Below are 17,210 nucleotides of genomic sequence, written 5' to 3' on the forward strand. Positions count from 1 at the left end.
TATTATCTTTCACCATTAATGTTAATGAATGAATCAAATAGGATTTACATTAAAAAAGAATAAACTTCAATTCATATATTGAAATGACTTAAAATATAAGGATTAATATTGAAATGAAAAAAGAGGAAGAGAGCTATGAGAGTGACAAGTGGCAAAAATGAGTTATTCTAATAGGTCTCAAACTTCAATTTTGATATTTCCTCATTTTATTATCTTTCACCATTAATGTTAATGAATGAATCAAATAGGATTTACATTAAAGAAAAATAAACTTTAATTCATATATTGAAATGATTTAAAATATAAGGATTAATATTGAAATGTTGAAAAAAAAGGAAGAGAGCTAAGAAAGTGAAAAGTGGCAAAAATAAATAGTCATTTATTAGAATAGATAGATTGGAACTCAGTAATCAATTTAGTACTCATCTAAAACCGAAAACTCTGAACCCAACTTATAAATTTTCCTTTTAAGTAAATTATAATAATTTAATATATAGTTTAACCCAAATATATAATAATTAAAACAAGCTATTAAATATAATAACAATTTAGGCCTAAATTCATCATTTTTGGCCAACTTTTTTTTATTTGGCCTAAAACTTCAATCATGTAGCAAAACTGAAAATACCAAAACTAAACGAACCTGAATAAAAAACAACATAAAAAAACTAAAACCACGGTTTTCAAAAACTTAAAACCAAAATTTTTGCTTTCGGTTTGTGTTTTTGCCCAAAACCGACTCATGCATACCCTTAACAATAATCTAGCTATAAGATGCCGGGATTCATGAGATGGGGCTTGGAGATGTTGGCTCGCGCACAGGGTGGTTAATTATAAGATGGGTTGTGGAAACAGTCGAACCTGACTGAGGTGTGACGCGAGGTGGGCTAGCTGATGAAGTGGACGGTTGGGCGGCACGTGTGACAGGAGATGGGCCGACGAAAGTAGTGGGGGAGGACTGAGCCGGATCAGGAAAACCATCCGGGAAGGACGTGCTAGTAATGAGTTCGGCACATACTATGGCTAACAAAAATACTATATTAATAAGTAGGTAAATCAACGTAAATACGTGACACACTATATATGCTAAGATCTATTGTCTTTTTAGTCACCTAGAAATAAAGTTAATTTTATATTTTTCGTTTTCAAGATTTTTTAATTCCATAAAAAGATGTAAATGCAGTTTATTTTTTTCGTAAATAATGATTCGAATCCTGATTCCGACTAGATTTTACCAGAGCATTAAAACCTGTCGTGCCTTCGGGCGGGGTGAGCCAACTGGGTTTTACCGGGAACGCCAAGCCAAACTCGGATGCCAGCGTGGATCCCGATCATGTCAACATAGTTGGCCTGAGTGGGGTGGCGGGGCGCGACGTGTTCGCACAGTGAGATAGCTTAACTGTGAAAGTCACCGTTCGAAAAAAAAATTTAGAAATACCCTAGGTAAAATAGGTACGTAACGTATATATCAGACAAGTTTGTGATAATGAGCTAATTCCACTTTTTTAAGTAACGTGAAACTCATGGGAGTAACTTTATATAAACATTAAGTTGAGAATTCTATCCATTATAATATTCCAAACTGATTGGTGGTAACCTATAATGCGTTGTATATATCATGATTCTTAACTTCAGATAAGGTTAAAGTAGTAAAGTTTCAAGAATCTCTAGGAGCTGGTATTAGACACACACATGAACACATGTATATATAACATTCTTGCACCAATACAAAAACTTAGCACCTACTAATTATGATCCATTACTAACCACCAATCCTAAACCCTGAAATCCAAAAATTAATGTTGGCGCAACAAGACCAAACCCAAGGCCGCATCGAGGTCACTAATGACTCGATTATTGACTCGATAGTTGACTCTGGTATCAATGCCACTGCCACTTCTTCACCATCATTAGACGTGAAAATCCCCAGAGTTCCAATAATGGTGAGAGAGAAAGACGACTACGAGAAATACTATGTTCCAAAGGTTGTTTCCATTGGTCCATACCATTTTGGGAAACCGAAACTCCAGTCGGTAGAGAAACTCAAGCCTGTTTTCGCAATGAAGCTCCTTGAAAACAACAAGGAGACCCTAAGAAGGTTGTACAATAAGCTTGGTGAGCCACAAATGGTGCAAGATTTAAGAAGCTATTATGAAAAAGACTCGACAACAATGTTTTGCAATAAGGAGTCCACTAAGATGATGTTGGATGGATGTTTTATTTTGAAGAAAATTACCTAAATAACCCTTTTAAAGAGAGAGAAAATGCAATTTAGCCGGTGAGATTTCTATTTCCAAAAATAGCCCACCAAATCCAATGTTCATGTTACTTTTTGATATTCCCCGTGAGTTTTCGTGGACGAATCAAAGTCCGCTATGTGTTTTCCATTCCCACCTACCACGCTAGTTTGCATCCCAAATCTGTATGAAACGTTAATTTTGACATCAGATATATCCTGACGAAAACCAACTTTAACGTGATGTTTCAAGCTGTTTTCATCGGCAACGTGAGTTTTCAAATAATATGATTTTTGAGTTTTTTTGAAATTCATCTCCAAAAATAAATTTCAAATGAATTTCGTCTTTTGAAAAAGACAATCATCTTCTTCATCTTCTTCTTCATATTCATCTTCATCATCATCATCATCATCATCTTCTTCTTCTTCTTCTTCTTCTTCTTCTTCTTCTTCTTCTTCTTCTTCTTCTTCTTCTTCTTCTTCTTCTTCTTCTTCACCTTTATAATAATCTCACAACCACCTCCTCCAACCATATAACACCACCTTCTACACCCACCACCCACCAACACAACACCAACATCCTTATTATCATCATCCATCCAAGACCCCCGCTGGACCCAAACCATCCCAACCACCTTCACCCGCCAAAACCCTACTACTAAAACTAGTGAATCCGATCATCAGATTTGAAAAACCATCATATTCTTAGTTCTTTTTATAATAATTATTATTTCAGTTTTTGAATATGTCGCAAGGCAAGTGGGTCTTTGAGGGTGCGGGACCCTCAGGTGGCCTAGGAGAAAATGTTGCAAGGAGATATTTGCGTGATATAGTTTCTGGATTGATATATCTCCATTCTCATGTACAAAACTTTATTCTAAAGTTATTTTGAAATTCATTTGAAATATATCTTAAGAGATGAATTTCAAAATACCTTTAAAAATCATAAATTTAAAAACTCACGTTGTCGATAAAAACAGCTTGAAACATCACGTTAAAGTTGGTTTTCATCATTATAGATTTGATGTCAAGGGTAACGTTTCAGATAGATTTGAGATGAATAATAGCGTGATTGGTGGGAATGAAAAACACATGGCAGACTTTGATTCGTCCACGAAAACTCACGGGGAATATCAAAAAGTAACGTGGATATTGGATTTGGTGGGCTATTTTTGGAAATTCAAATCTCACGGGCTAGATTGCATTTTCTCTCTCTTTAAAAGGGCTATTTAGGTAATTTTCTCTTTATTTTGTGTTACATCAAATTCAATTATTGGGGTGAGAGTATGTGGGCGAATGATTGCCTAAAGTTAAAAGGTTGTCAGACTAACTTAGTTATTCAAGATTTGTTCTTGTTGGAAAACCAAATTCCTCTCAAAGTTCTAAGGGAGGTGGCATGGAAGGCGTGAATTGATCTTAATCAACATATTATAGTGCTCATCTGTCGTCACAATATTATTGCACGGATCAAAAATCAAGCAAGATATTATCATTATGTTCTTCTAGGAGCACCAGAATTCGTACCATGTTATTATCTTCTCCAAATTCTTCATAGACTTATTACCAAAAAAGATGAAAAACTCACCGGTAATTCACACATTTTAATCCCTGAGCTGAATCTTAGCAATGTCAGCGAGCTTGTGGATGTAGGGATTCATTTCAAGCCAAGTGACAACATCTTGTTGTCTAGCGTTGAGTTCTCTCGAGGCTGGGTGAGGTGTTTAGCGAATGTAAAACTCCCTAGAATAATCGTGAATGGTTCCACCAGGCATATGCTGTTAAACATGATAGCCTATGAAACATGCTTGTGCTCAGTTGAAGATGCATGGGTTACATCATACGTATGTCTTCTTGATTCTCTGATTGATCATGCTGAGGACATTAAGATTCTTAGAAAATCTTGGGTGCTTGACACCTCTTTAGGCAGCGATGAAGAAGTTGCAAAAATGTTCAATGAAATGGCCACTGATATAGCTCCAAATAATTGGGCATATTGGGAAACCAAGTTCAAGATACAAGAGCATTATGAAAGTTGGAGTAACACACTTTTCCCCCAACTGAAGAATGAATATTTCAAGAGCCCATGGGCAATTTTTGTACTTCTTGGAGCTTTGTTAGGTCTTCTTCTTACTGCTGTTCAAACTTACTCAAGTCTCACAGGCGAATGCGATGATCTCTGCAAGTTTTTGAAGAAAAACCATCACTTATAAGAGTCTGCAAGTATATCGTTTTTTATTGTATGATCTTTTGGTGTGTTCGTGTTTGTTTGATTTGAGTGTTGCAAGACCTAGTTATGTTTGTTTTTTTTCAAATAAGTGACCATATAATCAACTGTATATGCTGCTAGTACCCGTACCTAAAATCAGTAAATCTTGGTAACCATATCCGCACCCAAATTTTATGGTATGGGTATGGGTACATGTACTTTGGGTACGGTACTCGCTTTGGTACCCCTTTGTTCTTTTTTTTAAAAAAATCTCCACTAAACTTGATATCGGTAACGGTACGGTACCGACAATCAATTATCTACAATACCAAAATCGTAATACCGCAACCAAAACTAAAAATGAAAGAAATCAACCATAATATAAAATCCATTCAAAACCGAGTAATGAATACCAAATGCAAAGTATAAAAAAAATTATCAAATTGTTTAAAACAAAATTAACTTATACAAAGAAAGTCAACATTTATTCAATCTTCGCTAGACATCTTTTTATTTTCCTTTTTATAGAACAACAAGAGAGAAAGCTAATACATGTTATTTAATAATATACACAATTATACATACATGAAATAAAAATATATGAATACACAATCTATATCTATATCTATATCTATATCTATCTAACTATACTATTAAACCAATAGACTTTAACTCAATTCCCCTCTTTTTGTTGGTTGTTGCTTAGACTTTCCATCTATATCTATCACTTGTCTAATTTTCATGCTAATAAAATAAATCAAAAAGAAATTAAATAAGATATAATCAATTCTCTTTAATGATTATGTTTCATCTTTCATTTAATCTTTAATCTTTAATGTTTAATAATTATAATCTTTAATAATTATAATTAATTACGATTTCTATTATAACATACTAAAACTAATTTATTTTTTTTAATTATTATTGATTTCATTCACGAATTTAGGTTTCCCACCGGGTTTGATGTATTTTATATAATAGATAATTAATTGATATTTCATCGATAGGATTCGATATACATATATTACGGATTTCACTTTAGTGTAATCGGTTCAAATCTTATATTTATGAAAATTTATGAAATTGACCGATTTAGTATAATTGGTTCTAATATTATAATTTTGAATATTTATGAATTTCACCGTTTGATTCATTTAAATTTGAACCATTAGAGTATAAATTCAAATCCTAATCAATTTCTGTTAATTAGGAATGAATCCTCCATTTCATTAAGGAATTCTTTAATTACGGAATTTCTATAATTCACTTAATTATCATGTATCATTTGACTAAGGATTGATTAAGCATTGCAATTGATAATATTGTAATTCATTGTAATTTCTATAATTCACTTAATTATTGTAATTTCTATAAATACGGATTTTACCATTGACTGCTTCCAAATTGAGCGACTAATGATTTAAATATATGAGGTTGATTCTAATTTTAAATACATTAAATATATTGTAAGTATTGTAATTGATAATAGTGTAATTCATAATTACTGCTCAACTATATTAAAATTGTCTTAATGTTAATAAATAAATAAATAAGAATTAGTAACTTATTTTTCCACAACTAATATCAATTACTTAATTATTTAAATGTTTATTAGTTATATTATGTTGAGTTTTTTTTTAAATTTCAATCATATGATTTAGTATTTAAATATATCCTAATTTATTATAATTTTATATATTGTATATACAGTATTTTTATACATACGGTAATATAATTGATGATTTATTATATTAATGTAAATACATAAATTACTAACTTATATTTCTATATTAATAAGTTACATTCTTTATGATTAAATATAGTCTAGATTTAAAGATTTAAAGATATGAATTTAATTTATTTGTATATATAATAATATAAATCTAATTTGACCACATTACATTTGAGTAATTCAAATTTTTGAAAAACCAATTAATCCTCATTCCCTAAATTTCGTCCATACTTTAAGTTTAATGAAATTCCCTAATTTTTTGTTTTAAATTAAATCCCTATATACATTCCTTCTATATTCCATTCTCTCAAAATTCAATCTGTATAAATACTTCACTTTCACACCACAATTCTTACATTATCACACCATCTTAGAAAAAACGACTGTCTTTGTTTCTAAGGTTTCTACTTTGTCTTGTGTTTATATCGTCCATTTTGTTATTTAGTATTTGGCTTAAAACTGTTATTTTTAATACATTAATTTTTTTGTTTATTTTTAATTTTTACCACTAGGAACATAGAGCCAACAAACATCACCATGTTGAACCAATTAGATGTTCTTAACAATGAGTGTATCCTGAGGGTGCGTATTTTGAAACTTTGGCGTCTGAAGGACAATTCAAAGCCCGAGGAGGATTGGTCGATCAAAATGATTGTGTAAGACGAAATGGTATTCTTACACACTCATTAATTTTTCTATGTTATTTGTACAATTTTTTACTAATGTTAATACAAATGTTTCAGGGTAATAGAATTCAAACCTGTGTTCGGAAGTCTTGCATTCCCAAGCATGATGTTTTATATCAATTACAATTATATTTGTTTTATGTTTTTGTTTGTATTTATATTAATAACTATACGATTTTTTCTTATGATCTCTTTAGGTTATATATCAAAATCGAAGATTCAATGGAGATCTTCACTATTTCGTTTTTCCGGTAACGCGATTCAAATTTTCCCGTTGTAAATTCTAACATCAATTTTACATTTTTTCACATAATTCAAATCTTCCATAATTTGTAATTTATTAATTATGTGATATTAATATTTAATTTTATCATTTCGGGTTATTGTCCCCAACTTGATATAGCTAATTAATTTCACGAATTGCGGATTGTTTGATAAGATGCATTTTATTTTTGTTTAATATTAATGTATATTTCTGTTAGTATTCATGTATTTATTTATTTTTCACAATTTATATAATTCAATTTATTATTATATAATCCGTAAATGAAATTTAGTTGATTATTCTATAAGACATTAAATTATCTATAGTAAGATAATCAATCTTATATTGTTGTTGGTCAAAGTCCAATTAATTTACCAATGTCAATGCAATTTAAAACGTTATTATGCTTTCAAATATTATCTTACGTTACATTTTTAGATTTACACACATTTAATATGGCATTTTAGAAACCGATTCCCCCCCTTCAAATGTCATATATATATCAAAATTCAATTCTTATCATTTATATGAAATTTACAAAAATATGTTATAGAGTTTGAATTTCACCATTTGTTAACAAATATCTTTGTCAAATCCAATTTAATATATTTTCATGATTTTCATTACTGGTCAAATTTTATTTAATATATTTTCATGATTTTAATTACGTAAATACAATAATAAAGTTTCCATGATTTTCATTTATTTTCACATTTCCATGATTTTTATTTTTGTCAAATTCTACTTAAAAGTTTCCTGTATTAAGTGAAGTTCCTATGGTGTTTTAAAATTTTATATTATCTACATACTATTTCCTATTAATATTCAATGTATTTTATTAATATAACCGTCTATTAAGCATAACAAATTTATACCATATTAAATACGCAATTTGAAAAATTTAAAAGATGTTTATTGTTTTCAATCTCATCAAACGTTACCTTTACCTTATATTTATTTTAACTATATATTATTTAGTTAGTCAACTTAAAAAAATGGAAAGGTTTTTGAATTTTGAATTCTATAAATATATTTAATGCAGTTGATTATGGAAATTAATTCAGATTCCTTAATAAGTTACGAAATTTGACCATCAATTTAGTCTTAAGTATAACAAATTTAGATCCTATTAAATATGGAAATTGACAAATTTAAAATACTTTTTATAGTTTCTAATCCCAACTATCAATATTAATGTCTTCAATCTCAACAAACTTTTAATCTTATATATTTGACAAATTGTTAATTAGACATAAATGTCAAAATTAATGTCTAAAATTAAAAAAATAAATATATAATGAAATTGATTGTTAAAGAAGGTATTAATTATCATAATTTATTTTTAATATTAGCAAACATTATTTCACCAATCTCAACAAAAGTTAAAAGATATTATACTTTATAAATCAGTTGTTGTCATTTTCCATACTATTTGTTCGATATATTTTCAAAAACCGTTTATTATTAACACAATTAACATTATATTATGATCATATTACCAAAAATCAAATTATTTAAATATTAATGATTTCCAAAATAGTTATAAATCTAATGGTTTTGACTATTAACGCTTTCCAAAACATCCGGGTAATTATGGAAGTCTAATTAAATTATTTAAACTCTAATTTATTTTAATTCACACTATTAATATTATTACAAAGATTTTTGTATTTTAATAATGATTTCAAATATAATAACAACTAACTACCATTTGACCAAAATGATATAATCACAATTAATGATACTATATATTGCCAACTTCAAAACCATTTATACTTTCTATATATGTAAATCGTTTGATTTTAAGCTTTTACAGTATATGTTGAACAATAATTAATTTATTAGTTATTAGTTATGACGTTTCTTTAAAATCAATTTTGGAGGGCATTTATGACACAATTAGACGTTTTACTTTTTCAATAATTCTTAAAATGGCTTTTCAGATTTTTCAAAGGTTTACGTACTACATATAATAATTTTTTAACTTTTATTATATTTTTCATTCGTATAGAAAGTTTATGTCTCAAATTTCTATGGATCAGCTGTCAGTCGTGTGCTTATCTATGATTATTTGTTTGAAATTGAATATTACAAAAACTGGTATCATAAAAAACTATGATACTCATTAAATACACACACACACACATATTGTTTATATTTGTTGTCAAATTATTTATGCAAAATGTGTATAAGACAATACATTTTTATGTTGATTTCATTAGAGTATTGTGTTTTAATTAACATGTGTTATTTGTACTCATGGTATAATTTATAAACATGTTTTAATTTTCATTTATCTCTGATTGTCTTTGTATGTTTTTATATTTGAATTAAAATAACAATGCTACGTCTTGTAATTAATGTAAAATGATCTATTTTTTAATTTGACATCTACATTTCTTTAAAATTATAATAGATACATATATATGATTTTATAGTTTCCAATATCATCAATCGTTACATTTTATTTACGTGTAAATGTAAATAATGTCTAAATTTCAAGATTTATGCCTTAAATAAAACCCGGATATTTCCGATAACCAATTCTAAATATATATATTTGAATTCACATTGCAAATTATTATCATTATTATTTTTGGTTTGAATTAGCAAGTAACTAATGTAACCACAAAACTTCTTTGTTTCTATTCGTTTGCATTCTATGGTAATAATGAAGTTATTTTCCGTCCGGTAACTATTTTCCGTTAAATATTGCAGTATGACCGGGTAATATTATCATTTGTTTATAAATGCAACATTTTCATGGTAACTATTTGTTAGTCTTTGTATTTTTTTGTATTTGATTCAAATAAGTTATGATGTCTTATAATTCATGTAAAATTATCATTTATTTATAGATACATTGCATTTCATTAAATTTATATGATATTATGTATATATATGTTCCACCCGTGTGTAACACATGTATTATCCTATTATTAAATATGTTATGATTTTAACTATATGTGTATATTTAATTAGGATGCTATTGCTTTTTTATTTTTTTTATTTTCAGGTGGTGAAACAAAATTAGTTTCTTTTGATAGAATGTCGAAGAACTTAATGGTGGGTTAATATGAAAGAACAAGGTTAGTCTTTGTGAATGTTTTTTTTGGTTCGGTGTACATTAAGTTATTTTAACTTTAAACTTTTAATATCTAGACAATCTAAATATTTAACTTTTTGGTCAAAAACTTCTGTATCATATTTGTGTTGCTTGAATATGTTATGTATATTTATTAGGTTTGTTGATATGTTTTTCCACCCGTGTATATTAAACATCGAAGAAGTTGATGGTGAGCTACTATGATGATAACATGTTCATGTCTTCGTTTGGTTTTTTAATTTAGGTGTATAGTAAGTTTGTGTAAGTATTAAGTGTATATGTAAACAATCTAAATGTTTAATATTTTGGTTACAAACTTATGTTAAATATATGTGTTGGTTTAATATGTTAGTTATGAAATTTTATGGTTGTCTATATTTATATGGTTGTTTCTATGTTTTCAACCCATGTGTAACATGAGTTACTATTATAGAAATATATTGGTGGGTTAGATACTTTTACATAAATGAATTTCTGATCATCTATGTCGATTCAAGTTAGCCGATATTCTTCATATCCAGTTGAGTAAGTTTGTTATTGTTGTTTCCTGTGTAATATTTCTAATTTTCATGTCTTTAATATATCTGTAAACACCAAATATAAAGAACCTACAATAACAACTTATGTTGTCCTTTCAAATGACATGTATTTGTTCGAAAATTTAAATATTTCCACCCGTGTCATACACGGGTTAATAACCAAGTACTCTTTAATAAAAGACTACAAGTTTTGCCACTTGTCACTCCTACATTAAACTTCACCCTTTTAACAAATTTATATTAATAAAATAATAGTTACCATTTTTAGAAATTTTGCTTCAAAATTTTTAATTTAATATTTACTTCATATTTTTTTTCAAGTATTTGATATTTATAATTGTCTATTACTTTAAAATTGTTTTAAAGACTATTGTACAACAATTGTGTTAATAGTGTTTGACGGGTTTATTGTTTCTTGTATACTGATTATTTATTAAATATTGTATTTTTAAGAACTACCCGTGTAGTACACGGGCCTCAAACTAGTATATATATGAATATACAAACATATATTGAGAATGAACTTATTCAACTAATATATATTATGTTTTGAGAATCCTGCTTGAAAGTTAAGTCATGAGTGTTGGAAACCTAATAAAAGCCCCTACATATTCTAAACGGGTACCAGTACCCGTAATATCCGTACTTGTACCCGTACCTGAAAGTACTTGTACCTATAATTAGTAAATTTGAGTACCCATACCCGTACCCGTACCCAATAGACAAGTACGGATATAGGTACTGAACAGGTGCAGGTACGAGTATTCGGGAAAAAAATCTAATCCCTAATGGCAAAGTATCAGATATCATTTTTAGAGGCATACTCAAAATCAAGTTACTTTTATTAATCTTTCTTTGATCTGTTCTTTATTAGTTTATTGTCAATGTATTTTTCCCAAACACTATATATACTCCCTCCGTCCCATTATAAGTGTCATGGTTTGATTTTTCAAGTCTTTCTTGTTTAACTTTGACCGACAATATTTTTGTTTGTGTTATAATACTTGATGTAAAATATATGAATGGATTGGGTTTTAAATGTATTTTACATTAATATAATTTTCATCAAGTATTATATGACACGAACAAAAATATTTACGGTCAAGTTTGTAAAAGAAAGACTTGAAAAGTCACACTAGGACATTTATAATGGGACGGAGGGAGTATTTAAATTGTGTAATGATGATTTTAAACTTAAAAAAGATATAGAAACACCCCCCCCCCCCCAAAAAAAAAACAAAAACAAAAAAAAACAAAAAACAACACCTAACTTTTTTAAGACATGTGAAACTCAATGGCTCATGGCAGTAACTTTATATATACAAGTTTGGAATATTGTTCACTGTGATATTCCAAATTGATTGGCAGTAATTAAGCCATGTATCATGATTCTTAACTTCATTTGTAGACAAGAGTAAAGTAGTAAAGTTTCAAGGTTAGTACTTAATATCTATTTATCATCCTTGTACACAATAGCATAACCATAAGTCCATAACCAACACCTGATTATAATCCAATAACCACCAATCCTAAAATCCTAAAATGTCTGCACAACAAGACCAAACCCAAGGCAACATCGAGGTCACTAAAGACTCGATTATTGACTCGATTTGTAACTCGGTTATCGATGCCATTGCCACTTCCCTACCATTAATATCAGCCAAAGGCTCGATTTCTAACTCGGGTATCAATGCCACTTCCACTTCTCCACCATCATCAGGCGCGCAAATGATCCAAATCCGAATTCCTAGAGTGTCAACAATGGCGAGAAAGCATACAAGCGACTACGAGAGTACTATGTTCCGAGGGTCGTCTCCATTGGTCCATACCATTTTGGGACCAAGAAACTCAAGTTGGTTGAGAAACTCAAGCCGGTCTATGCAATGAAGCTCCTTTAGAACAAGGAGACCGTAACAACTTTGTACAATACGCTTTGTGAACCAGAAACAATAAAAGAATTAAGAAGCTGCTATGAATAAGACTCGACAACCAAGTTTAGCGATATGGACTTCGCTAAGATGATGTTGCTAGATGGATGTTTTATTTTGTATTACATTTATTTTATTTTCGGCGGAAAACATAAATATTGTCCAGAGTTAAAATACGGCTCGATTATTAAGTTTGCTCATCAAGATTTGTTCTTGTTGGAAAACCAGATTCCTTTCAAAGTTCTAAAAGAGGTGGTGCAATTGACGAACGTTTCTCCTAAAATTAAAAGCTCTGTTGAATCGTTCATCCATGGTAGCAGTATTGTGAAGTCATTTTGGTGGCCGGAGATAAAGGGGCATACATTTGAGTTCGATAACTGTGATCACCTTCTCCATGCTCTTCATCTTTGTCTTACTAGCAAAGTCAAAGCTCCTAGGGATATTGAATCATTTTAAAAGCTGACCGGTTCCCTTCATGTCCCCATGCAAGTGAGCTTGCGGACGTAGGGATTCATTTCAAACCAAATAATAGCATGTCGTTGACTAGCGTCGAGTTCTCTAAAGGCTGGATGAGGTTTACAGCGAATGTAAAACTACCTCGAACAATAGTGAATGGTTCCACCAAACATATATTGTTGAATTTGATAGCCTATGAAACGTGCTTGTGCACAATTGATGATGCAAGGGTTACATCGTACGTATGTCTTCTTGATTCTCTGATTGATCAACCAGAGGACGTTAAGATTCTTAGAAAATCTTGGGTGCTAGAAACCTCTTTAGGCAGCGATAAATAAGTTGCGAAGTTGTTCAATGAAATAGCCAGTGATTTAATTCCAAATAATTATGCATATTTGGAAACTATGTACGAGATGCTAACGCATTATGGAAGTAGTAGTAACATTGTAAGGCCCCGAACCCGGTGGCCCTACTTTCGTGTCGGATTTACTCATAAACACAGTTCTTCAAATCAGAGTTTATTAAAACTTTATATTTATATAAAACGTCAATCATTTGTTACAAAACATTAAATCTTTTCTTTGATACCATAACACAAAACTTTATATTTAAAACATCTTTACTTCTTTCTTCAGATGCCAGCCGTTCAATCCATGCCGTGTGTCATCCTCATGCTAACTCTATAATCAGCTCACCTGCGTGCATACTAAAAGTCAGCTACGCTGAGTGAGTTCTAGTTAATCGAACGCCATACAATACATACACATACATACATATCCGTAGATACATATCCATACTTCACTAGTTACCCTTCTATTCTACATACATACTTGCTACCATACATACATATCTACAATCACTAACCTCAGTCTACCGAGAGTACGTTCATAGTTCACCGTCTATACCTGTACTCAAGGTCGTGAACACGTACAAGGTTCGCAGTCCTTACCTATGTTCACCATTTATGGTACGTACAAGGTTCGCAGTCCTTCCCTATACCGTAATACATCCACAACACGTACAAGGTTCGCAGTCCTTCCCTATGTTGCAACCTAACTCATAGCGCGTACGAGGTTCGCAGTCCTCCCCTATGCTACAAAACCAGCACGTATAAGGTTCACAGCCCTTTCCTATGCTGACATACATCCACAACACGTACAAGGTTCGCAGTCCTTCCCTATGTTGCAACCTAATTCATAGCACGTACGAGGTTCGCAGTCCTCCCCTATGCTACAAATACAGCACGTATAAGGTTCACAGTCCTTTCCTATGCTGACGCCTATCTACATTACGTATAAGGTTCGCAGTCCTTATCTACGTTTACATATATCATCTACTTCACGTATAAGGCTCGCAGTCCTTAACTACGCCATTACCAGCCGAGTCTATGTCCGACAGAAGCTAGAGGGATTTGCCATCCTAACTTACTATGTCGAACGTAGAACTCACATGCCATTCGTGTACCTATATACACATACTTACATTATAACATAAGAACACTCTAGGCGTTCTTTACCTCATTCATTTAACAACCATACCCCTTGTCGTTACGTGCAATATCCGAAGATCGTTCACGCCCCGACAAGTATTCATTTGAAATATTCATACATCTTCGATATATAATATTCGTACCTTTATTTTTAACCTGACAGTACGCGCAATATCCGAAGATCGTTCGCGTACCGACAAACAATCATTCATACCTATCACATATATCACATATGACATACACTTATCACTTAGGATAAATGTATTAACAACACATCGAGTATGCACACAGCCCCGAAAACATAACAAGGAATGGGGCTAGAAACTCACCTGGATCCTGTTACGCTCGCCGTTGATCGTAATTCCTTTCTTTAACTGGGCTCGGCTAACTGTATAATATTTACACATATCAATTAACTACTACTACTCGTTTTGTATTTCTATCTATATATGACCCACAATGAACGGGGGTCCGGGGGCAGCGCCCCTGGCAGCGGGGTTCTAGGGGCGGCAGCCCCTAGCGGGGTCCAAGGGGCAGAGCCCCTGGCTGGGGTTAAGCTGCCAGGTCAGCTTGGAAAAATTTTATTTTCGATAACTGCCTTAGCACATTTTCCATTAGGTTTTTAATTTATTTTCTAAGCGAACTTCACTTTAGGCGAAGTTAAACCTTAGGCGAACTTGGCTTCAGGCGAAGTTATCCTTAGGCGAACTTGGCTTCAGGCAAAGTTAAACCTTAGGCGAACTTGGCTTCAGGCGAAGTTATCCTTAGGCGAACTTGGCTTCAGGCGAAGTTATCCTTAGGCGAACTTGGCTTCAGGCGAAGTTAAACCTTAGGCGAACTTGGCTTCAGGCGAAGTTATCCTTAGGCGAACTTACGCTTGAAGGCGAAGTTACGCTTGAAGGCGAAGTTCATCAGGCGAACTTAATCTTGCAGGCGAAGTTGTCGCGCTGCAGATCTGTTTGCCCATAGATCCTTCGTTTCTTAGCCAAATAACTCGATTTTGGTACCCACGGAATCGTATGATCAGCGCCTACAAACCCCAACCATCAAATCGGCCTAAAATCGACGCTTTAGGGGTCCGATTTGGGCAGTAAGGTTTCGGGTCCGATTAACCCGTCAAATCCTAACCATTTTCAGTAATATTAGCTTTGATGGATTAGTTCTTACCTTACCAACTCAGATCTACCAACAAAATCTCGGGTCTCGACTTCGGATCTCGGTCGGTTATGTGTGTGTTTTTGAGTGTGTAAAAGAGAAAGATGGAAATAAATGATATTTTGGGCTTGGGATGGGTATTTATATCTCTCAAGCCCACGGACCCAAGGCCCATTCTCATTTAACCCATCTTACGTAATCTAAGCCCATGACCCACATCCATTACCCAACACTAGCCCGACTCATACCAACTCCTATTCTGTTATTTATTTCCTGATAACCCGAGTAAACTTTCCATCTATTAATAAGTAATATAATTAATATTACCTTTGAAATTTCGGGATGTTACAAACATACTTCTCTCCCAACTGAAGAATGAATATTTCAAGAGCCCATGGGCAATTTTTGTACTTCTTGGAGCTTTGTTAGGCCTTTTTCTGACTGCTGTTCAAACTTACTCAAGTCTCACAGGCGAATGTGATGATCTTTGCAAGTTTTTGAAGAAGAACCATCATTTATAAGAGTCTGAAAGTGTATCATTCTTATTGTATGATCTTTTGGTATGTTTTGTTTGATTTGAGTGTTGCAAGTCCTATTTATGTTTGTTTTTTTAAATAAATGACCATGAAGTCAACTATGTTGCTACTATGAAAAAAAAGAGTGTGTTATATATGTATGTGTGTAGCCAGTGATTGGTGAAATAATGAAGATATGTTATTATTCAATGGTAATTTAATATTTTTAATTGCGTATACTTTTGGTAAAACAAAATGTAAAGTTATGTTTTTATAAGATCTTCTCTTTACTAGACCGGCTAACTTATAATGCACTTCGTGTGTGTTCAAGGGTCTCAAAGTCCAACGTCAGATCAAAGCTAAAGTATTTAATATACAAAGACATTGGTGAAAGCAAAACAGGCAGCAACTGAATCATTCGGTTGGTCACATGTTTGAAACATCAACCGAAGCCTAAGGGAAGAGGTCGGTTAATCCCTGAGTAGGAATGGCGGTTCAGTTACGGTGAAAACGTTAAAAATAAGTAGTGTGTTCACAATGAACCAATATGCCTTAAAAGCCGTTTCATGCTAAATGATCAACTAAGAGAAAACGTGCAGTGAAAACCCAAACATGCTTATTCCTTTTGAATTTGATATTTTTAGATTCTTTGCTTATGAAATTGTGGAGCTACTTGGCTGAGTTCAATGGGTTTATGTGTAATAATTTTGTGACTCAAATATCAATCAATGTAATTTTTCAAACGACTTGATTTTACAATCTAAAAAGGCTAGCGGCTTCTATTTTTTGACTCCAAGATCAGTCAATGCAATTCGAGTTCTTGATGTTGTAAACAATTAACAATTATAAAACTTGATTATTAATTAATGAATTTATTTTTACTATTAATTTTAGTTT

At 31.7% G+C, this 17,210-nt stretch overlaps 2 protein-coding genes across 2 annotated transcripts; both read left to right on the forward strand.

Moving 5' to 3' along the window:
• The first annotated feature begins 1,716 nt into the window (after positions 1 to 1,716).
• On the forward strand, positions 1,717 to 4,526 carry LOC143588399 (UPF0481 protein At3g47200-like). The gene is made up of 3 exons (XM_077069414.1): positions 1,717 to 2,231; positions 3,496 to 3,641; positions 3,792 to 4,526. Exons 1-3 carry the CDS (start codon positions 1,800 to 1,802, stop codon positions 4,444 to 4,446), a joined length of 1,233 nt encoding a protein of 410 aa, XP_076925529.1. The 5' UTR covers positions 1,717 to 1,799; the 3' UTR covers positions 4,447 to 4,526.
• A 7,786-nt stretch (positions 4,527 to 12,312) lies between these two features.
• Positions 12,313 to 16,319, forward strand: LOC143588406 (uncharacterized). Its single transcript, XM_077069418.1, has 4 exons — positions 12,313 to 12,454; positions 12,544 to 12,640; positions 13,189 to 13,459; positions 16,164 to 16,319. The coding sequence occupies exons 1-4, from the start codon at positions 12,313 to 12,315 to the stop codon at positions 16,317 to 16,319; spliced, it is 666 nt and encodes a 221-aa protein (XP_076925533.1).
• The last annotated feature ends 891 nt before the right edge of the window (positions 16,320 to 17,210 follow it).

The sequence above is a fragment of the Bidens hawaiensis genome, unplaced genomic scaffold (assembly GCF_021521415.1).
Source record: "Bidens hawaiensis isolate Kalapana, Puna unplaced genomic scaffold, B.hawaiensis_p1.1 tig00036355_1, whole genome shotgun sequence".
NCBI classification, from domain to species: domain Eukaryota; kingdom Viridiplantae; phylum Streptophyta; class Magnoliopsida; order Asterales; family Asteraceae; genus Bidens; species Bidens hawaiensis.

Coding starts and splice junctions, on each gene's coding strand:
- LOC143588399 (XM_077069414.1), top strand. CDS start 1,800: ATGTTGGCGCAACAAGACCAAACCCAAGGCCGCATCGAGGTCACTAAT. Junction 2,232..3,495: donor GATGTTTTATTTTGAAGAAA/ATTACCTAAATA, acceptor ATTTTGTGTTAC/ATCAAATTCAATTATTGGGG. Junction 3,642..3,791: donor AGGGAGGTGGCATGGAAGGC/GTGAATTGATCT, acceptor AATTCTTCATAG/ACTTATTACCAAAAAAGATG.
- LOC143588406 (XM_077069418.1), top strand. CDS start 12,313: ATGTCTGCACAACAAGACCAAACCCAAGGCAACATCGAGGTCACTAAA. Junction 12,455..12,543: donor AGGCTCGATTTCTAACTCGG/GTATCAATGCCA, acceptor ATGGCGAGAAAG/CATACAAGCGACTACGAGAG. Junction 13,460..16,163: donor AGATTCTTAGAAAATCTTGG/GTGCTAGAAACC, acceptor ATACTTCTCTCC/CAACTGAAGAATGAATATTT.